Source organism: Protopterus annectens, chromosome 16.part0 (genome assembly GCF_019279795.1).
Source record: "Protopterus annectens isolate FY-2018-M chromosome 16.part0, PAN1.0, whole genome shotgun sequence".
NCBI classification, from domain to species: Eukaryota; Metazoa; Chordata; order Ceratodontiformes; family Protopteridae; genus Protopterus; species Protopterus annectens.
The window spans coordinates 283,753,533-283,778,086 of NC_056750.1; the positions used below are offsets into that span (position 1 = coordinate 283,753,533).

General features: G+C 39.3%; 1 protein-coding gene across 1 annotated transcript in view; it reads left to right on the plus strand.

Moving 5' to 3' along the window:
• LOC122790764 (Y+L amino acid transporter 2-like) overlaps positions 1 to 24,554 on the plus strand; it is a 1,539,581-nt gene that overhangs the window by 1,284,698 nt on the left and 230,329 nt on the right. Inside the window, exons 5-6 of the mRNA XM_044058374.1 lie at positions 988 to 1,091; positions 16,893 to 16,989. Of these exons, the coding sequence (XP_043914309.1) occupies positions 988 to 1,091; positions 16,893 to 16,989 (201 nt within the window). The remainder of the gene's footprint in view (positions 1 to 987; positions 1,092 to 16,892; positions 16,990 to 24,554) is intronic.

Below are 24,554 nucleotides of genomic sequence, written 5' to 3' on the forward strand. Positions count from 1 at the left end.
TAAATGCATTTTCATTGCATTGTACAATATATAGTAACTTCACAAAATATTTTAAAGGTTTTAAAATCAACATATTTAACATTTTTAATACTTCTGCCGTTATAATAGTAACAAAGTGCTATAACTTCACTTATTGAACATACTTGTATTAACTGAACTCCACACTATAAATGCAATCACCTTTAGATTCAAAATGAAATGGAATAAAATATTATAGTATTAAAATTTATTTAAACAGTAAATCACTGAAGCATTAATTTACTGAGATGGTCATGCGCCTAATTTTTTAATTCACTAAAAGTGTCCTTAACTGGTGTTGAGTATGTTTTATAGCATGTATGGTGCAGTATTTTATTTTAGGATAAAGTTATTTTGGGAGGGTTGCAGTTATTCTATTGTTTTCTTTAAGATTATTTTATATTAACATACCCAAAGTACAGTAACACCAGTTGAAAATGCTTTGATAATCTGTAGACTATCAGTGCTACCTGCTGTTGTAAATGTCGATAAACATATTTTTCTCTGGCTGTAACACCATTAATGTTCTTCAGAATCTGGTAAACCTCTTAAAATCTGATGTAGTTTAAAACTTCAGGATTTCCATAATTTGTAATCAGAATTATACTTCCGTTCTGAGTCTAATATTTAACTAAGCTAAATATACGAAGCTTGCTTCAGTATTTAAAACACGAGTTTGAGGTCCAGAATTTAAATCAGGAATGGATTAGCAATTTCTTGAAAACTTACACAAGCAACCTTGACTGAAACTGGGATTGAGAACAATCTTATTTACCCAGCAGACTAAAAAGCAAAGTACAATTTGACCATAGGGAGAATGCAAAGCACAGAAGATACAATAACGAGGAAGAAAATATTGTAAATAGCTTTAATGAGTAGATTCACTGTCACATTAATAGTGAAAATATGAAAAAAAATTTTAATATGAAAACATAACTGCTTTAAGTTTGCATTTGTTTTTATTTGTAGACTTTTGCTGACCAAGTTTTTGGAGTCTTTAACTGGACTATCCCCCTTGCAGTGGCCCTATCTTGTTTTGGAGGGCTGAATGCATCTATTGTTGCAGCTTCAAGGTAAGATTTCTAATAATACACTTTCCTACAGAATTTTTCAGTATACAGGATTTTTTTCTGCACTACGCTTCAAACAAATATATTCACTTTTTTATTACAGATTATGTAATAAAGAGCAGGTATCTTTACTTTGTACAAAAGTTAGAGAAAAAAAACTTAAGTACTGCAATTTTCAAGCTATGAAAAGGCACAGATTAATGGTTTGGGAATTTGGTTAAATAAAGTCAGTGTGTTCATCTTTGGCAAGTTTAGCCAGCATAATAAGATGGAGAGGTACTGGTGACTGCAGTACTCCTGGACTTTGGATACTATGTCATATGTCTTTTTATCAACCAGTGGATTGCCAGAATGGAAAACTGCAGTTACTAGAAGGTGATTTTAAACAGAAGTCACTAGGGAAGGGTGGGTCACCAATAATGATCACACTATTCTGACATGGGTTTATTCCTTATTAGAAGGTTTGCAATGGGTTGTATGTATCCTTTAAGATAGTACTGGAACCTGTAATGATGTATTCAGTTTTTGGGAGAAAAAAAAGCATGTATAGAGATCTGTGGATAACTGACAGTTGTTCAGAACTATAGTGGTTCCCTTCAGTCCTCCTAACATAAATCTTCAGAATCCTTTGCCTGTGCATCTTTTGCTTAGTTTATATTTACTCAGGTATCTTATTCCTGAGTATAGTTTCCTCTAATTCCCTGTTGGGTTAGTCTGCAGAGGGAATCCTACTGATAGGGAAAAAGAGCATAATGGAACAATGCATTTTAAGGTGTTTTTGTCCAAAGCAGTAAAGTTTCAGAGTGAGTATTATAAGTAAGGGTTGTGGGAGGCACAGAGCCCCTGCTCTCCTACAAAAATATTTTCTTGGTGCTTTCTGGTAGTTTGTTTCATATATTCTAGGTAAGAGAGGGCACAGATTCAGGTGAATTCTTTGGTGCACTACATGAACAGTTTATTCTGAAGAAGTAATATGGGAAGCGGGTATAGCAGATGGGTTTTATGTAGAAAAGATAGTATCCTGCCAATGGTCACAGAAGTTCAGATGCAAGTGTGATTTGATTTACCTGATGAAGCTTAAAGAGGTGTTTTAATCTAAAAGTCATATGATAAAGTAGCTCAGTCAGTACGTCATTTCAGAATGATGATTTAAAACAAAATATGAAGCTTCACTAAAAAAGCAGAGAGAGAGAGAGAAAAAAAAGTGCCACCACTATATATATATATATATATATATATATATATATATATATACATATACACATACACGGATCTACTTTATAAACTCTAAGTTTCAAAACTTTGAACTGCAAATGGTTGAGACCATTAGATCAAAGTTTTGAAACTTTGAAATTGTAATAATAATAAAAAAAAAAACATTATTTTTTTATGTTTTTGCAGGAGGGCAAGACTCCTTCATCCCCCACACCTCCTGCTAAATAAATATACCAAATCAGAGTTCGCACTACAGTGAGGAAAACAGTAAATTTCCCATTCCACACTGTACAATGATCTCCATTCAAAACTTCGATCTTATGGTTTTGACTATAGATCTCAACCTCTTAAAAGGCCAATGTGGAACACAGACCTTAACAATGTGTGATAAATGGTCAAAATGTGGAACACCCTATTTTCGCACAGCGTGAATTGTGCCACTGCCATGGATCATGGTAGATACTTGCATTTCACATTCAACACTTTAGATGTGTTCTACCCCTGTCCTGCCACCAGGTCTGTGCCTGGCAAAGGTACCTAAAAAGGTACTTAAAACCAGGGCCCTCTCCTTTGACAAGAATGTGCCATTTAAGATATCATGTCTTGGAACAGTTAAGACCAAAAGAAAGTAAGATCTCAAATCTTTAACCATGAAAAATAAAAACACACTAAGCTGAAGCACACATACATATCCCAACATTTGTAAACCCTCACATTCATGCCACTATCACTACAGCGTTGTGTACTTTGGAACAGAGTTTTTTCCATTAGTGTGCTATTTGGATTTTAAGGTAGGGTCCCCACCTTAAAATCCAAATAGCACACTAATGGCAAAAAATCTGATCCAAAGTATACAAAGGCTGTGGTGATACTGGCATGAATGTGCTTATTTTCCAGTTGTGGAAACACTACTGGAAAATGCCACTGAGTAAAGAAAGCAGAGCAGAGTGAAGGACAAAACCAGACTTGACAAACATACTGCTATAAACCTGAGGTATTGACAAGAGAATTCAAAATAAAAAGGTTTCTGAATTAGAACAGAACTTAATTAGAAAAATTGCCCATTTTCTAACATGTCAACCAGCAGCTCAATACAGTCACTTCAGTAATTTCCTTGAACTGTTCAGCATCTTGCCATTATGAAAAGACACTAAAGTTACACTCTAAATTTCTACTAGAAAACAAAACTGGATACTTTAAAGCATCCCATTACTATAAAGATCCTCACTTCTGACATCCATCCACATACCTCTCAACCTTTTAGTGCAAGAAATCTGGACAAAGCCCAACATAATGTAAGCAGCACAACAAAAGGACACAAAACATTGCTCTTATAAACTTAGAAAGTTGCTAGAACATGATCTGTGTTGGGAATTACTGTCAGAGACATACTAGCGACAAACAGCACAAAAATACAGATGCTTTAAATATTGCTCTTATATACTAATATTGCTAGAACATGATCTGTCTTGGCAAGTACTTTCAGAGACATACTCGGGGGACAAACAGCACAAAAATAGAGACACTAAATATTGGTCTTATAATATTTAGCCTATGCCTTGAAAAAAATAAAGTTGTAATTTCAGTTCAGAACAAATGTTCATCTCTTGAACCATATGTGTTACTCGAAAACTGTAAATGGAAAACTATTCAACACAAAATAATCTTTGCAAAGGTTGCATTCATTTTATTCCTGGTCTTAAACTAGATTTTATAAATCAAAATAAACACAGCTTATGATCTCAGTAACCATTCAAGCAGCACATACTTCCAGCAGCATTTTCTTCATACACCTGTGAGCTTTCATATGAGGCTAAGTATTTATATCAATGTCACTTGATTTTAGAGATATATACAGAAATATGACCAGTATTAGAATACATATAAATAGTACACAAATAATGTTAAATATTTTTAGCAGCACTAAACAGAGGTCAAATATCACATCAGCTTTAAAACAAAATCTCTGAATACCCTGCATTCAGCATGGTTTTGGAATTCTTAAAACAAATATGACCAAGCAATATTTGATGTCCAGTGGCATCAGTAAGCTTTAACTACAGAGATACCTAGGCTGTAATGATTATATACATAACACAATCAGTTAATATCACTTTTCTTTTTGCTCACTCTTGCTCTGGACCCTTAATGGAAACAGTGAGAAAAAAACTTTTAGTTTAATCTCTCAAATTATATAATGCATGTTGTATGCAGGCAATCTTCCTTAAAAAAAAACAATTCATTTAAATATCTGCAAAACAATACAGCTCAAAGGAAAGAGCTGTGATTGAATCCTTTCTGAATGCCCTGGCTGCAGCTATATTTATAAAAAACACGTGTCCCCAGCAGCTCAATACAATCCACAGACTTCACACAGTACACAAAAATCAGCTCTGGTTGTCTAGCAGGCAGCAAAACAAAACCTCAGAGTTGTACTATCATCATGCATGGTTTTCTGGTCTCCACTAGGGCCACAGGGACACACCTTATCTCTTCCCACAGAAGAAAATTACTAAAAATAAATGGAATTTGTGGGAACTATACATGTAGAATAATGTTCAGGAGAAGTGAGGTTTAAAGGAAGGCAGGAAGTAGCAATGTTGGACTGAATGACAGTTGTTATAAAGAATGAAAATATAATTATTGCATAATGTATGTAAATAAAAACATATGAGCTGATGTTGTCAATTTTTTAATTTTATCGTCAACAAATGGGGTCTGGTTCCGAGTATCGGAACCAACTCAGCCATTACTACAGCTCGCGCTGGCCAAAAACTCTTGAGTTTTACCTTAGAATGCTCCTCTACCAATTACCTCAGATCTCATTTGCTGCTTTTCCTGGCAGATGCGTTCGCCAGTACTCTCGAGCTAAGTAAACTTTAAAATATAATTTTTCTCTTTTCATTTTTCCTTGTAATTCTCTTTTGATAATCACTTTCCTTTAAAACCCTACTCCACTGAGGAGGTCCATAAGAAGAAAAATTGTAATAAGAAACGCTTGGATTTTCTGGAGGAATCAATCACTGAAGACACTGAGTTTGAAGGAGGAGAGGGATCTCAAAGGTTACCCCCTGATGATGTCTCCTTTGGAAACATCCTGGAAATACTGAAGCAGAGGGGTGACTGGACATCAAAAATACTTCTTCGGAGGAGTCGGTGCGACTGCAGGCTTTCGCCACCCAAACATCTACCTCTTGGGTGACTCCACCTGCTGACGAACTCATTCAGTTGATCTCTCAGTGGGTGTGTAAGGCCCCTGATACTATAGAACCTATACCCAAGAGACCTGATAAAATTCTGTCTGCTCCTGAAGACAAATAGTTCTGGGCTAAGCTGTGGATGCCATAAACATTGCGGCAGCCACAAAGAAGGAACTTGCCAAGGAGAGTTCCTCTATTCATTCACCCAGCAAAGAGTCTCGGGCGATGAATAGATTTGGGAAGCAGGTCTGTGCATCATCAACCTTGCCTTAAGGTCTTTGAATTTTTTTGGCACACTTCACCAGACTTCAAAGGGATCTGCTCAAGGAGTTATCAGATACCCTGGCAGGATCTGTTTCTAAAGAAGTCCAAGATAAGGTTGCTTCCCAGTTGGCTACCCTGGAGTCTGTGTCTAACTCATCCATGAGCCTCATTGTTCATGCAGCCGATGGGACCACCAGAGCAGCAAGTTCAGGCATTGCCATTAGCAGACATGCCTGGATGCTCCTATGTGATTTTGTGGAGTCATTTAAGTCTTCATTCATCAGTGCACCCTTTGATGGCTCATCCTTTTTTGGCACAAAAGTTAAAGAAACTATATCCAGGTATGACAAAGATGGAAAGACCCTTTCTGCCATGCGCATACATTTTTCCTCTCCCAACAATCTTTCTCGAGGAACCAGAAAGGCAGTGGAAAGATGTGGTTCAGAAAGCTCCAAGGGCCTTTTCAGGGCACATATGGAGGTAGTCCCCTAGGAGCAGAGGGGGAAACTTTAATGGAAGATGTCATTAATTTCCCCTGAGTCAAAAGGCTTATGGCCAATAGGTTTCCAAAGGGGTCGAGGGTTAGTGATCCAGAGTTAAACTATCATTTGTTTAGGGAGCAGCATTTTCTCTTTATGGCCCTAACACTTTGTGCATGTTCAGTGAATACTCTTCCCGGTACTCTCTGGAAGGCATGCAGTTAACATAATGCAGGACTGTCAGACAGGTATGATGTAAGCCTGCGTACAGCTCTTCCTCCTGGAGTAAGCACATCATGTATGGTTTTATGGTCTCCACTAGGGCCACAGGGACACACCTTACCTCTCCCCACAAAAGAGAGGCAAATGGGCATGAATCCATTCACTCCTTTTCTTCCCATTCAGTTCCAGTGGGTGCCCTGGTACTAATTGAACTTGAGATTAGCAAATATTATAGTAAAAGAAAAAAAGAACTGAGCCATGATAAGGCTTGAAAATTCTCTTTAAATAACCCATTAATCTGATCAGTCAGTTGCCTCCTGAATATGCAACAAAGTTTAGAAGATTTAAGTTTTTGCTTGCAAGTGTTTGCATAGGTATTTTTATACCCAAGCAAACTTCAATGAATTTAACCTAAGGTACACTGAAAAAATCTTGCATGTGTGGTGGGCAAGAAACAGGTAATTGGGATCATATTTTTTTGGAATATAATGAGTTGGCAGACTTTAAAAATTCCCTGCAGACTACTCTGTCAGAAATACTGGGAGAGCAAATTGGTGTAACTAAGGGAATGTCTGTTCATAGATAGGTACTAGGCTATCAGCTCTGGGGCCTATACAAGCCTAGTTAAAAGGTTCCCTGGCTTTTAAAACCCAAGAAAATTATTTACCTGTGCCCCTGTCGAGCAGTGCCACAGAAGTGATCCCGGGGTGAATTTTCTATTTTCCATCCAGTCGTCAAGATTTTTCTTAAAGAGGGCCAATGAGGAGCTTTGCTTGACATGAATGGGTAGTTTGTTCCAGAATATGGGAAGTCTCTGGGACAGGAATTTATCCCTCCAGCATGTTCTGTTTATTGTGGTGACAAGGTTTAGGTCCCTGGAGCGTGTGGTATGGAGAGATTGGGATTTCTTTAAGTGTAGCATGTTCAACAGCTCTGGGTTTGACATATCTTTGTATGCTAGGCAGATATCGCCACTGAGTAGGCGATATGTGACGGAATAGAGCTGGAGTTTTTTGAGACGGTCTGCATATGGCATCTGTTTGAGGCCAGTAATCCACTTAGTGAGATATTTCTGTGGCCTTTCCAATTGTTGTAGGTGTCTTGTGAGATACATGTCAAACGGGGATTGTATTCTATGATGGGTCTGATGAGGGATGAGTAGAGAGAAACAATGACCTCCTTTTTTCTAGAGGAGAACCCTTTTGTGATGAGGTGTGCCATGTAGAAGGATTTCCTGACTACTGTGGCAATGTGGTTATCAAACAAGAGACTACTGTCCACATGTGTCCTGAGGTCTCTTATCACACTTTCAGTGTTTAGTGAGCTACCACCTATGTGGTAGTTCATGGGTATCGAGTTTTTCCCCAAAGGGGATGACAGTGCACTTCTTGACATTGTGCTTGAGACCATGACTTTGACACCAAGCATTTGTCTCTGTGAGGCCCTTTTGTAGAATGTCTACATAATTAGGTGATTCTATTGTAGCTCCCAGTTTGCAGTCATCTGCAAACTTTGTTAGCCAAAGACCTTCTCTGTTGGCCTGCACTGCAGAAAAGTAGATGCCAAACAGGAGAGGACCCAGAACCAAACCCTGTGGTACTCAGCTCGTCACTGATCTGAAGTTGGACTTGGAGTCGGCTACTTTTACTGTGTGGGTTCTGTCAGTGAGCCAGTTGGCCACACATCTTGTGACATAGGGATTTATGCTCAGTTTAGTGAGTTTATCTATAATTCCAGAGTGGGGGATGGTATTGAAAGCCTTGGGAAGGTCAAGATAGGTTGTGTGCACTACCTTGCCTTCGTCTACGGCTCTGGTGACTGCTTCAAAGAAGTCAATCGGGTTTAGTAGACATGATCTACCTTTTACAAACCCAAACTGAGTGGGGTCCAGGGTTTGGAGGTTACCTATGTCTTTGTTTATAAGCTCCAAGATGATATGTTCCATGGCCTTGCAGACCATGATCGTTAGGCTAATTGGGCGGTAGTTTCCGGGGTCTGTGGTGGCACCCCCCTTTGTGGAGTAGGATAACCATTGCTGTGCGCCATTCAAAAGACACACAGCCTGAAGTGAAGCTATGATTGAACATGGTACTTAGGTGGGGTGCCAGTTCGTTTTGTAGTTCATCCAGTACGCAGCCTGGGATGTTGTCTGGTCCCATGGATGCTGTCTTCTTGGCTTTGGAGAGTGCGGTCTTTACTTGTTCATCTGTGATTACAGGGGCTTTGCATTCTTCCGGTATTAAGATGGGCCCTTTGGAGTGTGAGAGGGGGGTAAAGTTAGCACTGAACCTATCTGCCAGGATGTTGGCAATATCAGTTGGTTCTATATATTTAGTGTCATTGTGCTGTAGCTCAGAGCAGATCTGAGTGTTGCCATTGAGATTATTGACATAGCTGTAGGATGCTTTGTGGCTGTCTTTGGAATCAGTGGTGATTTTATTTTCATAACTGGCTTTGGAGGATTTTATGAGGGATCTCAGCTTCTTGCTGAGGCTGACCAGGGAGTTCCTCCAATCTTGGGATTTTATTCTTTTTTGCAACAGCTTCTTCCTTCTGTTGTAGAATTTGTTTATGGCAGGGGACCACAAGATTGGCTTCCTTTTTTTGGAGGATAGCGTCTTGGTTCTGTTGGGGATGGCACGATCCATGCACTCGTGTATGTGCTTATACAGTGCATTTGTGTGGGATTCAGCAGTTGTACCTCTATTTTCCATCTGCATGGATGTTGTGAAGTTTGCCACTTCTGTCTTAAGAAGCATGAAGTTGGCTTTGGAGTAGTTTTTGACGGTGGTTTCCTTAATGGGTGGTGAGGGTGGGATATGGATGTCTAGGGTGATTAGCTTGTGGTCGGATCTGACCAGCGAGGAGTTGACCTCTGGTGTGGAACACCAGTTACCCATATTGGTAATGACCAGGTCCAGGATATTGCTACCCCTGGTGGGGTTGTGGACAAGCTGATCCAAGGTGTTGGAATTTATGAATTCCAGAAAACGTTGAGCAAATGAGTTGGTACATGAGTAGTTTTCCCAGTTGATAGTGGGGTAGTTGAAATCACCCATAATTAAAGTATTGTGTTGTAGCTTAATATTTTCCAGTATCCTAAGAAATGAAGAGTGGGAATCCTGGGGCATGGTGGGGGATCTGTAACAAGCTACAGCCTGGATTGCAGTCTTGCCCAGTGCTAGTTGCACTTGGATAATTTTGTTGAGCTGTGATACAGCATTTGAATTACCTAGACATACTAAGGCCTAATTAAGTTTATTCCTTTTGGCTGCCAAAAAAGCAATTGCTAGAAAATTAAAATGAAAATCTAAACCAGCTGTATCTGTAGTACTGAATATTTTTGAAGTTCATAGGTTGGTACTAGGCTATCGGCCCTAGGGCCTATACAAGCCTAGCCATAACAATTCCCTGGCTATTTCTTCCCACACTGTTTACTTCCCTGGACCCCTGTCTAGCAGGGCGACTGACGTGATCCCTGGGGTGAATTTCCTTTCTCCCTTCCAATCATCAAGGTTCCTTTTTAAGAGGGCCAAAGAGGCGCTCTGCTTGACACGTATGGGCAGTCTATTCCAGAGTCTGGGGAGTCTCTGGGTCAGGAACCTATCCCTCCAGCATGTTTTGCTTATTGTGATGACAAGGTTTAGATCCCTGGAGCTTGTGGCTCTGAGGGATTGAGATTTCTTTAAGTGTAGCATATCCAACAGCTCCGGGTTTGACATGGCGTTATATGTTAAGCAGAAATCACCTCTGAGTAGACGATATGTGACAGAGTCTAGATGGAGTTTTTTAAGGTGGTCAGCGTAGAGCATCTGTGTTAGGCCTGTGATTCTTTTAGTGAGGTATTTCTGCGGCCTTTCCAGTTGTTGCAGATGTTGGGGAGTTGTATTCTATAATGGGTCTAATGAGGGATGAGTACAGTGGGACAATGACCTCCTTTTTTCTGGATGAAAGCCCTTAGTGATGAGGTGTGCCACATAGAAGGATTTCCTGACTGTTGTGGTGATGTGGTTACCGAAGGTGAGACCACTGTCCACCTGTGTCCCTAAGTCTCTTATCACACTTTCGGTGTTTAGTGTACTGCCACCTATGTGGTAATGCACGGGTACATGTTTTTTCCCAAAGGGGATAACTGTACATTTCTTGGCACTGAGCTTGAGCCCATGGCTCTGACACCAAGCATCTATTTCTGTAAGGCCCTTTTGCAGAGTATCCACATCATTCGGGGATTCAATAATGGCTCCCAGTTTGCAGTCATCTGCGAACTTTGTTAGCCAGAGCCCCTTAGTGTTGGCCTGTACTTCAGAGAAGTAGATGCCAAACAAGAGCGGTCCCAGGACTGAACCCTGAGGTATACCACTTGTCACTTGTCTGGAGCTGGATTTAGAGTCGGCTACTTTTACAGTGTGGGTTTTGTTAGTAAGCCAGTTGGCAACCCATTGAGTGACGTAGGGATTAATGCCCAGTTTAGTAAGTCTATCTATGATTCCATTGTGGGAGATGGTGTCAAAGGTCTTGGCGGGGTCCAGATAGGCTGTATGGACTGCCTTACCCTCGTCCATGGCTCTGGTGATCGAATCAATCAAGTTCAGGAGATTAAAGAGTTAAAATAACTGGAAGCGGGATCTTTAGAAAAGGGAAGGAGCAAATTACTAGAAATAAATGGAATTGATGGGAACTGTACATGAAGAATAATGTTCAGGAGAAGAAATGAGGTTTAAGGGAAGGCAGGAATTAGCAATGTTGGACTGAATGACAGTTGTTATAAACAATGAAAACATATAATTTTGCAGGTTTACTATCAAAATGAAGAATGAAGGTTAGGCAAACACAGGAATGCCGACCAGCAGTTGGCTAATTCCCATATTTCCAAACTTCAATTGAGTGCATATCCTTTGCAGTGAATGCCATGTTGATGATACGAATAGAGATCACAGTACAGTGTGGACTGGGAAATTTTTCCTTTTCCTCACTGTAGTGCGATCTGGGAGTTGGAATATATAGTTTGCACAGGGTGTGGGAAGCACATCCCCCACAGGGAGTGCAGAGGGCCTTGCCCCCCTGCAAAAATGTGTATTCCATCTTATCAATTACACTTACTTTAGCACGTATAAGTATATAACATTCTATATTCGGCAAAAATGGAGAATCTGCTGAATTTGTTCATCAGATTCAACATTTTCATCTACTTTATATGTGTGATTTCGACATTGCCTTTCAGTGTAAAAGCCGTTTTTTGTTTTAAATGTCAACATTTTGATAGTAAACCATTATTGCATAATGTATGTAAATAGAAACAGATGTTATGGTTTATTTTCTTTTCTATTAATGTATTTATGTCTATGTCTTAAATGATAATTTAATAAAGGTGTTTTTAAAAAAGAAATAAGGAATGATGGTAGCATCAAGATTTTAAGTGCAATGCAATATTTTTTTTCAAATAAGCACTCATTTGTTGTACTACAGGATAGCTCCTGCCGGCGCTTAGCTACCAGCAGAGCCATAATTTCAACACTGGTTCCTGATGGTGTCCATTAGACTGCAGTAGGAACTGTAACCAGTAAATGCTAAAAAACATGAATAAAAACACATTTAAGAATTGTGTTTTGCAGGGGAGCTGCACTCCCCCAAACCTCACATGACTGGGAGGCTTCATACATCTACCACTCTCTTTAATAAATATAACCAACTCTGTGGTCACACTAGTTTGTTGAAAGGGGCAAAAACAACTTTTAAAAAGTTTCAGGTTTTGTGATTGTGAAGCAATGACATTATTCAGCTTAGAACTGTAACATACAATCAAGTGTAATAGGTAATATGTAGTCATAATATCACACTCAGGTTTGTTTTCTACATTACATTTGAGGATATCAGTCTGGCAGACTGCCTGACATTTCTCTTACCTGTTCTTCCTTGACTTTTGGTGGTACTTCCTCTCAAAGACTGTACGCAGAGCAGCCCCGTGGGTCTGATGAATAAAGCCTTACTGCTCCCCAGACAACCTGTGTTCAGTTAACTCCATTCTATATTCTGCAAATATGGAAAATGAGATCTGTTTTTAAGTTCAGTACTCTAAACAGCAAAATAGAAAGTGGAAATAAATTTGGTTATACACTAAACACAAGGGTGAGAATTTCTCTTATTGTGAGATACAGCAATCCCCCTGCAAAAATGCTTCTGTGTTCTTCATAGAAATTGCACTTTAGTGTTTGAACATGAGTATGAACCCTATATCATGTAGCTAGGGAAACTAGTGATCAATTACCATTAAGAAGATCATCAACAACTGTAGGATCCTATTCTAGCTGTAATGAAACAGTGCAGAGAACATTTTTTTCAAGTGCATTAGTTAAAACAGTAATGTTCAGAACATTAATGATTTGCTTTATTGTGTGTAATAAATGTTTGCAAAACAACAGTTTTTATTACACTGCATGCACATTGCTGATTAGAAAAGCAATTACTTATAAGGTGTTTGACAGCCTCTTACCAAGTAGTGGAATAGCTCTAAGCCCTGTAGCCTTATAGCAGAGCAGCAAAAGCTTGTTCTAGCTCAAGTATACACTTCTGTAGGCCTTTGGGACTAGTGTTTAGTACTGCCTCCCAAATTAGATATGCAAAAAAAGAAAAAAGGTCAGAAAAAGTTAACAAAATATTATGAAGCATATAAATCCATGCTTCAGATGAAATGGCAGGCTCTGCAGGAATGCCAGAAGAGGTGTAATCTCAAGACGAGCCATCCGCAGTCATCAATGTCTTGTGTAGGCTCAGTGAGGAAGCATAAAATTCAAGAATGAGCTTCAGTAACTTCTTTACTTCTGTTTCTCCAGTTTCAGTCACAGTAAAAACAGAATGACTTGTTTTACACTCTCATGTAAACTACTACTGCCACAGCATTATAGTACACTACACCATCATGAAACACTTAACTGCATAATAGGTGACAGATCAGAAGTGTTTGAGAACAGGAAATCATGACTTCCAAGATGGTTGCACATTGAGTAACAGCTTAATTCTAGCTCTCCCAGTTTGAAAACAGAAACTCAGCAGAGAAGGCCAGTAGAGTTGTATTTATGGGTAAATTTCAGTAACTGGCTAGTAAGTGAACTGCCTGGATCCCAGGAAAAAAGAAGTACAGAGGACCTGGAACAAATCATCCACAAAAAGTGAGGAAGAAACACTGTCTGGGGAAAGTTCTGCAGCTGTTCAGCAAAAAGCAATACAACCTCCAGACATGAATTCCAGTACCCTACAGAAACTGCACACAGACCTGGTTAAAATAATTGAAACACTGATGGAGTATATCAACACAAACAACAAAAGGCTGGAAAAAAATGGAAGAAACTTTAAACAAATATTCAGATGAGGTGATGAAGCTGCAAAAATTAGAGGTCAAAATGAAGAAAACGCTGGCTTAATATGACATTGCTCAGGGAGAGATGTTTCAAAAATAATATAGTTAGAGGACAGAGCACACAGGGAAAACTGAGATTTTCTGCTATACCAGAGAAGCTGTAAGGAAAAGACTGCATTAATTTTATGAAAGGACAAATAAGCAACTGGACTGTTATTCCACAGCAGGAATTCTTAGTTGACAGGGAACATCGTGTGTATGCTCCAAACTTGGCTATGAGAAAGCAACCTAAACCTTTAATAGTAAAGATGCAATCCTACCAGTAGAAGGAGTTGATTTTGACAAAACTGTGGCAGAAGGACAAAGTACTAAAGTGGGAGACAGCAGAGTGTTTGTGGAGAATGACTACTCATTGTACACCAGGCAGAAGAGAAGCAAATTTATCTGGGTCTATATTAAAAGCCCGAAAGGCCATAACATCGAAGCTATGTACATTGACACATAAAGGTCGATGTACATAAATGGCGAAAATCACAACACCGAACGTGTTACGTCAACAGAGAGCACCTCACAGGTACATTAAAAACAGAATTTAACCCACACCCCCCTACTTAAATATACCAACTCCAAGACCGCACTACAGTGGGGAAAAGGATATATTTCCTTATCCCCACAATCATGCTGCTGGCCTACAAACACATTCGGCATTGTGATTTTCGACATTGATGTACATAGCTTCGATGTTACGGACTTTTGGGCTTTTAATATAGACACAATTTATTGCACTATTCAGGGAATGTCGAAACCCAGGTGTGAGATTCAAATTGCTGTACCCAGCTGTCTTCAAAGTATTCTTTCCTGGAGGGACAAAGTCATTTTTTGATGAAGTACATGCTAACGAGGAAATACAAAAGTTTGTCCAACAAAAGGTGAGCTGTGAAACAGAGAGAGATTCTTCTTCTTGTTCTTCTGGTAATAAAGATTACAGAGAAACTGTACCTGTAAAACTTTTCCCATTGTTTTAACAGAAAATGTTGGAGTGAAAGGAGGGAGTACGAGAGCTGAGAAGAAGAATTGAAAGTACATTGGAAATGAAGCAGTGATGGGATTTAGGAGATAGAGATGAACAGTAATAAAATCAGTAACTTAATGTGGGATTACAGTGCAATAATTATGTGTGTGAAATATGACCAAACAAGAAAATCCGGAAATAGTGGACTTTTTCAGAATTTGTTGGACTTTTGGGGGGACTCTAAAGCATATGCCCTACTTCATGTCATTAATGTTTAAAAATGTTTTGGGGAAGGAAAGAGGAGGAAGAAAGTTAACTATAAGTAAAGAAATGTGTTTCTTACTAGCAGTATTTTAGTAGTGTATGGTTTTCTTTGCATGCTATAAGGTTTTCCCAGTTATTTTTATGTGTAATGTGGATTGTAAACAGGTGCTTGCTGATTTTTTTTCTTTTCTTTTCTTTCTATGTTCTCTCTCTCTCTCTCCTTTTTTCAGTTTTAAGACATTTAGGCAATGCAGTGAAAAAAGGTCTGGTTAAAAGAACATGACAAAAGAAAAATTTATGTGCTTTTTCTCATTCTTGCTTGGGGAAATGGCTGGATTAAGGAATTTAGATTGATTTAGTAACATTTTTTAAGAGTAACCAAGTAAATGAAAAAGAATTTGAATATTATGAGGCTTTTCTCTAGCAAAAACATGTATGCTCAGTAGCAATTCTGCAGCTGTTCTTCACGTTTCCATGGAAACAGTGTAATAAAGAGAAACTGGCTGCCTGGCTCTCATGTCTCCATGGAGACAATCTGATAAAGAGAAACTGGCTACAGGCTGATAGAGAATGACTGATTGAAGGAAAAGAAAAAAACTGAGAAGATGAATTGGCTTGGACATAATGTCCTCTAAAACATTCAGGGGTTTTCCCAGCTGGGAGAGCTATAAAGAAAAGACAAAACCAGTTAGACTTAGTAGAAGCACAGGTTGCGCCCTGTTTCTTGGCATGTTTAATCTTTATTTTAGGTTAACTTAAGCCTGTGAGTTTGGCTGTCAGTTTGGGACTTTTGCTCCTATTAGGAAGGTGAAACTTCAGTATTTGAAGATGTACCTAGTTCTGTGTGTTAGTATTACGTTAATAGGTTTTAGGGGGTATGTGGGGTGTATTTTTGAGGGTTTTCAATAAAACAAAAAGTATTGTAGGATGTGACACAGGCTCAAATGGGTATGACAAGAAACAACTCTATAAAAGTTCAACTTGTCAAACAGTGCAAGCATGTAACATATAAGATGGAACTAGACATTTAACAATGATGCTTTCTGTAATGTCTTTAAATGTCAAAGAGTTTTTCAAGGTGTAATACTGTTTATGGACATCAGGCTTGTATAGTCATACAATCCACTGATGATGTACTGATGAGCTCAGAAAAAGGGAAAAACATGACATTTTTACAACTATTGGTATTTTGCATTATTGGCCTGAATGCATTTGACTTTTGTCTGATGCAACCTAACAAGTAAAAAGTCATGTAGCTAAAACACTAGCATGTCCTTAAGAGATGACTTGCATATATCCTATGGTCCTCTACTACAGGAGATTTAAGGTATTACACATTGAAGGCACTTGATTGGCTGGGTCTTTCTTGTAGTTTATGGTATAGTAGCATATAGTGAAATGGCCTGATTTTCTTTGTTGTTTTTGTGTTCATTTTGGAATTCAGTTTCATGGCCAAATTAAGTAAGTTAATTTTTTTTTAGTTAGGTTTGGTTTCTAATTCTTTTGGTTGACATGGAGTCATAATTGCACAATATGTCTGTAGCAGGATCAGAATATAAAGGTTCTATGATGTAGGCATGGATTCTACTCACAAAACTAAAGTGCTTTTCACAAATTTACCATGTTTACAGACAAAACTACTAACAGCATGTATATTTTATGACAGATAATATCTACATTGTCCAATCAGTTTGCAGAATTTCTTATTTGATGAGTAATTTATTTTCCATTTCTTAACCATGAAAGTTGGATATGATTTTTATTCTGAAATATATCTGGGTTCTTTACTTTCAGATTATTTTTTGTGGGCTCCCGTGAAGGTCACCTGCCTGACTCCATCTCCATGATTCATGTGAAACGTTTCACTCCAGTGCCTGCTTTGCTGTTTAATGTAAGTGCTGCTGGTGGAGAACCTCTAGGTTATAAGATAAAAGCACATCTGTAAAGTGCTTTATGAGACTGTATGCGTGTGTGAGAGTAAGCTTATGTATGTACTATAATGTGTATATATATATATATATATATATATATGTGTGTGTGTTTGTGTGTGTGTATATATATATATATATATATATATATATATATGTGTGTGTGTGTGTGTGTATATATATATATATATATATATATATATATATATATATATATATGCACATATATATATATATATATATATATATATATATACACATATATATGTGTGTGTGTGTGTGTGTGTGTGTGTGTGTGTGTGCATACAGTTTACCTAACATTTATCATTTTAAAGTATTTCACTGAATTATGGCAGGTTATGAAATTAAAGTTGATGTTTTTTAGATGATAACTTCAATGGTGTCTGGAATATACTGAACTTTCTTAGGCTTTGTGGTTGTATTTATCACTGAAATACTTCATTTAAGAGGATGGCATATTGTTGCAGTACTCAGTGCTGCCACTGCTTCTCAGTGCCAGGTCCAGGAGTTTGATGATGGCCTCTGACTTTTGCCCAGTGCAGTGTATGTTTTCTTTCCATGTCCTTGTGAGTTTCCTGCGGGCACTCTGTTGCCTTCTTCAGAAATTATGCTTAGTATGATTAGCTGTTAAAAAGAAAAACAGAATGTCTCTGTGTACTGTCAAACTTGCTTCCCTGGTTACCCCTGTGAAAGGGATTTTTGCTCACTTGTTAGCAAAATGAAATAAATACTTGAGGCCTTCCAATTCTGCTACTAGCACCATAAATTAATTTAGGTCATACAAAGCAGAACTGAAGTTAAGTGTTTATGTTACATTAACAAAGGAAGTGAGATGAATCCTTTGGTAATTAATCATAGTCATAATAATGGCATTAATATGGTAAGAAAGACGAATGAAAAGCATGTTTATTAAGATTTAAAAGTATTGTAATTTCCAAGGAAGCTGACTGCAAGAAATATTGCACAGAATAAGATCACCCAGATAGCAAGAGTTGTAATTGGTTAAGATGTTCTATTTCTATTATAAATATACAACTTGAGAGACAAAAAAAAATAATGTGTTTGGCTGGCCCATTAGTTAGTGTTAAAAGGGAAGCTAAAGCTGCAGATGAAAGGTTTTGCTGGAAAAATGCCCAGTTAAAGGTTTAGGCTTAAAAATTCACTTTTCAACCTGATTCCATACCACTGAAAACAGACCTGGGGAAGAAATGCACTTCAGATGTGTGAGTATTGTACATTGAGCATTTCAGACATCTGAAAATCATTAAACAATTTTACGAAAAAATCTAAATATGCGCACCAACAGTAAAATCATATTCATGGATTAGTAACTAAGAAACTTTTTTCTAGACGTAGAATAGCTAAGCTACCCTAACACGAAGGTTGGGTAACCAGCTTGTGTAGAAAATAACCAAATGAATTTCAGAGTAGACTCTTTTCAGCATGTGGATCAGCATTCCTCTGTATATCTGGTTAATTTAACCCTTTAATAATCAGATTGCTACACCCCACATTCCTTATGCAAATACTTCCCTGTATAACTGTAATGGCTACCACAGGGACATTTTTGGTTCAGTAACATAGCATTTTGAAAATTTCAGACTACATTTTTCAGTGCAAATCATTCATAAGTAATCAGAAACTAATTTGCCATTTCAAGGTTTCATTGTCATTTTCTAAGGTCTGTGTACACTTAGACTACTATGTCTTCAGTGATTCGAAAACACATCCTTGCTCTTTCCAGTGAAAAAGTTTTCATTTTAATTTGATTTATTGACTTGCTGGTCACCATGACACCACTAACCACAGTCTTTTAGTTGATTAGGTGCAACTCTTTTTTTTTTTTTTTTTACTTAATAAAGTCCGTATTTTTGTATGCATTCCTTGTGGCACCATTTCTGTAGATTGCGACTTCTGTGGCTGTATTTTGTCAAAATTTGAGGTGCCTTTTTTGAGCAGAACATGTAAATGATAGTATGTCTTGTCTGTCTGTCTGTCTTTGGTTATCACAAGAGCAGATAATGATTATTCACAGTCTTTGATCACCGTAACTGATGCAGGCATAAGTTTCTCGACTGCATCTTCCTCAGGTGTATCAGATGCATTGCGTAATAAATCTTCTGCCTGTTTCCAGGTTCAGAAATTGTTTCATTTTCTGTGAGTCTTGTTTGATCAACATGCCTTCTCATATGTGAACAATGGCCAGGATTAGCCTTTGGTGAAGTGATGCTGTAGGAGAAAAGCAACATAGATGTTACTGTAATAACTATGAAGGAAATAACTGAATTAAGGCAGGGGTCTGAAAGTCACTAAACCCAGACAAGCCATGGGGGTTCCAGATGTTCTGAAGTGAATCAAAACTAATAAATTCAGTGGTACTCTTAAACTTTGCTTTTTCATGCACCCTTTCAACACATCCTAACTGTCCATGAGTGCAGTATAGGAACTGTGGAATAATCTAATTAAGCCAGAAATCGTAGTGCTATAGATGCTCCGAGGTACATCTTTGAGCTATTTTCCAACCTTTTGATCCAGTGATAGCTTGAACAAAAAACATGAGCAAAGAAATTCAGTCTTTTTTTCTTTCAAGGAAAGAATAAGTGGTATCTGACAAAATATAGTTCACAGTAAAACATTTGTTAGAATACATACAACATATTTCTGAATATAACTTGCTTCCCTACCCCACCCCTCAAAAAATGTAATAACTTTCTTTATGTCCTTCTAGTGTTAGACTGGAATAACGAGAGTAACTGCCACTACCACATATTTCAAGTGACTGCTGTTAAAGATATATATAACATGCCTACACACCTCTACTCCCAAAAGACAGTCACCTTCTGTATACCAGATGTCAGAGTAGGACAAAACTGAAAAAACAGATTAAGTTGTTGATGTCAGCTGTATATAATATCATGCCTTTTTGCCCCCTTCACCCAGTATAACAACATATATATATATATATATATATATATATACATATTTGCGTGCGTATATACGCCTAATGTTTGACTGTGAGAAAAGTAAATATAACAACAATTACACTAATGTATTCCAACTTGCTGCTGCAAAAAAAGAAGTTATGCACCTACCATAACGTTCCATGTGAGTTGTCCATCTCTCCTTCATGCTTTACTGATGGGGTCGAAACCGATCCTCAGTTCCAACTTGGCCATTTACTAAAGCTCGAGGTCTTCAGCTAGCTCATGGCTCACTCCCTATCCCATGATGCTGCAGAGCATTCCCCAGATCTTGTTTGCTGATACAAAAATACTACCATGTAATCACATATACCTGCATAGAGAAAAAAGACAGGACTTATTGTAAGCTAATAGAAAAGGGTCAAAGACCATGAAGTGCCAAATTGCAACCTCTCATTCCTCCAGGAGCCAAGGAAGGGGGTTAGGAGGTTGGGACGTAAGAATGAAGGAGAGATGGACAACTCACATGGAACGTTATGGTAGGTACATAACTTCTTTATGTGAAGTTGTCCTATCTCTCCTTCATTCTTTACTGATGGGACAGCGTCCCTGGCACCATCTTTCTTGGGTGACTCACGGGAGTATATTCTTCAGCACAGTGGACCCAAAGGAGGCCCTGTCACTAGAGGCCAAATCTACTTTGTAATGAGTGATAAAGGTATGAGGTCTCACCCAGGTAGCTGCTGCACAGATGGTATCTATTGGTAGTTTAGCACTAAATACAGAAGAGTTTGAAATAGCTCTGGTAGAGTGAGTTTTTACCTTGTCTGGCAGCTGTTTATTTACTGAGTTATACATGATGAAAATGCAGTTTGATAGCCACTTTGATAGAGTAGTTTTTGCTACAGGCAATCCTTTTTACAATCTGAAAAGGATATAAACAGTTGATCAGTTTTCCTAAATTCTTTTGTGCTCTGTAGATAGAAACACAACTGTCTGTGCACATCAAGTTGGTGAAACATATATTCTGCCTTATTGCCATACTTGGGAAAGAAAACCAGCAAATCTATAGACTGGTTCGAATTAGAAGCTGAACATACGTTTGTGTAGAAAAGTTGGGTTTGTTTGGAGTGACACCCTGTCATTGTGGAACACCAAATGTAGTGGTTTTGTAGATAAGGTTTGTAAGTCCAAAACTCTCCCAGCCGATGTAACTGCAACCAGGAAAATGGTCTTCCATGTTAAGAACTTTATATCACATGAAGCTAACGGCTCAAAGGGAGGAAGGATTAATCTTGACAGTACCAGATTCAGGTCCCATGGTGGAAGCGGGGGCCTGATAGGTGGTCTTAAAATATTAGTGCCTGTCAGAAAGGCCTTAGATAGCCTATGGGACATAATATTTGGCCCTTCATCCTTGAAATGAAAATTTGAGATTGCTGTTAGTTGTACTTAAATATTAGCTGCAGCTGCCCCTTCATTAAACATTTTCATTAAGAACTCTAGGATGGCAGATATAGGTACTGAGTAAGGATCAATATGATTCTGTAGAGCCAAACTGAAAATCTTTTCCATTTGCTGAGGTATAATCTTCTGGTAGATGTCCTGTGAGAAGAAATCAGAATGTGTTGTGCTGCAGATGAAAGTTTTTGTAGCCTGGCTATGTTTGGAATTGGAGCAGCCAAGCTGTCAGTTTGAGGGTGTGAAGGGATGGATGAAGAGTTCCTGATGAATGCATCAGGAGATCTGGAACTGGGCCCAGAATCCAAGGCTCTTCTGAAGATGAGGCTGTAGGAAGGGGAACCAAATCTGTTGAGGCCAGTAAGGGGCTATTAGAATTAAGGTCTTTCCCAAACACTGGCTTTCTGAAGAACTTTGGGTATCAATGGAAAAGGAGGGAAGGCATAGAGGATACCCAGGGGCCAATCATGTGCAAGTGCATCCCTTGGGGATTCCCCTGGAGGGAGGATTAGGGCAAAGTAGTTGCTGCATTTTGTGTTCATGGACATGGCAAAGACATCGCAGCAAGGCTGGCCCCATTTTTGGAAAATCATTTCCGCTACTTCTTGTTTGAGGGACCACTCGTGAGGCACTAGAATTGCTCTGCTGAGTTTGTCTGCTATCATTTTGGATCTCCCCGGGATGTGCTTTGCTATCAGAAAACATTGGGAGGACGTTGCCCACTGACATACTCTCAGGGCCTCTCGACAAAGGGGGTAGGATTTGGTTCCTCCTTGTTTGTTTATATACCAAACCACTGACATATTGTCTGTATTGCAATAGTTCCCAGTGGAAGAGTGTTGAAATGTCTGCAACGCCAGAAGCACCGCTCTCCTTTCCAGGACATTGATATGCTAATGGGCCTCGTAATCCTGCCACGTGCCTTGGGCTGTCATTCCCTGATAATGCCCCCCCCCACACTATCTAGGAGGCATCTGTGGTCACTGTGGCTAGGGGGGGGGGGATGGAAGATTGAAAGCACGACCTAAGGTCACTTGATCTAACTGAAGCCACCAATGTAGGTCTCTGTTAGATTCTGTTAGTATTATGTGATGCAATATCAGAAGTTGCTGCATGGACCATTGGGTGAATAGGAGCCACTGTAAGATTCTCATATGCATTCGGGCTAGGAGGATCACAGTGATTGCTGCCATCATAGTACCTAATACCTTGAGAATTGTCCCCCCCCTGCACCTTTGTTTTATGAGAGGAGGTCTTGAACCTGTGCTCGTAGGGTTTGTATCCTGTCTGGTGGAAGTTTTACCATCACTGAAACCATGTCTAGCCCTGCGCCTATAAAGACGATATGTTGAAATGGCAATAAGGCAGATTTTGCGTAGTTTATTGAAATTCCCAACTGAGTACAGGCATTCAAAGTGGTGTCTCTTGCCTGTGAAAGTAGATGCTTGGTGGTGGCAGTTAGGAGCCAGTCATCTAGATATGGAAACACCCTGAATCCTGAACACCTCAGGTGAGTCATACCCACTGCCATGCATTTGGTGAACACTCTGGGGGCTGGCTATAGTGAGACCAAACAGCAGGGCTCAGAATTGGTAATGACTGGCTCCCAGATGAAAGTACAGGCAACTCCTGGATGGCCTGTCCATTATTATGTGGTAGTATGCATCCTGGAGGTCTATGGAGTACATCCAACTGCCTTTTCCAAAATCGACTGCAGTGTGACCATCCAGAACTTTGTCTTTTTTACAAATTTGTTTAAACTGCTGAGATCCAATATGGGTCTCCAGTCCCCTGTCTTCTTTGGTACTAAAAAGAACCTTGAGTAAGTTCCGGATCCTATCTGGTCTGCAGGGACCAGTTGGATGACTCTTTTTTTCTAGCAACTTTTGAATTTCTATGGTTGCTTGGTTCATGTGACTAGGTGGAACATCCAGAATCCTTTTCATTAGTGGGGGTGGGAACGAAAAGGGTATAGAGTAACCTCTGGATGTGACCCTTTGTACCCACTTGTCTTTTGTTATTTTTAGCCAGGCATCTGTGTACAAAGATAAGCGACCCCCGACTGCCTCCAGAGGGGGACAGATGGGCCTCCTTTCAGGAACGTTGAAAGGGCTTCCCGAAGAAAAATCTTTGGTTGCCCTGATTTTGTGGACCCCCCCTGCCATGTGGTCGGTGTCTTCCATTATTCCCTCCTCCTCTGCCCCTGGAGGAGAGTTCACCACGTGTTTCTTGAAAGGCTCTCTGGGATTTTCAAAACCACATTTTTCCTCACTTTTGGCCATTGGGATAGGGTCTAGAAGGAGTGGAAAAATGGACTCCCATGGCAGAGAGAGTCTTTCCTTCTTTCACCTGGTCAGTGTTTCTTTCACTTTAGGCCCGTAAAGTGATGAACCATCGAAGGGGGTGTTAAGGATGACTTGATGGGTTCCACAAATGAACATAAGCATATTGAGGAATGTCTCATAAGGGCAATTCCTGAACCCTCTGACCTACTCACTCCATCAGCTGCATAGGAGATAAGCCTCATGGATGAATTAACTACAGAACTGAGGGTGGAGAGCTGGGAAGATACTTTATCTGACACTCCCGCAACTACAGTACCTGTAGAGTATCTCCAAGCTCTTTTCGGAGATCTCTGTGTAACCTGGTGAAGTGAGTTAGGTAATTCAGGGACCATAGTGTAAAGGTCACTGAAGAGAACATGCGCTTTCCGTATCTGTCCATCGTTCGTGACTCTTTGTTCAGGGGGTGGACATATGTGGATGTTTCAGATAACTCCTTTTTGTTGGCTGCCGCCACCACCATAGCATCTATGGGAACACCTTTGGTTAAAATTTCTTGTCTTCTGGGGATGTTATAAATTTGTCTGGCCTCCTAGGGACAGGTTCCACTGTGTCCGGAGACTCCCATGTCTTTCGACAAACTAGTTCCATTAACTTGTCAAAAGGCGGGGACACCCAAGTGGCAGAAGGTCGAGACCCAAAAGCTTTCAGGTAAACGGACTCCTCATCAGAAGGGGGAATGGCTTTCCAGCCGCCTCTCCGTTTAAGGACTTCTAAGATTTCTGCAAATGAGACATCTTCAGAGGGCAACCGTGGGGACCCTTCCAATTCAGCAAGGTCTGC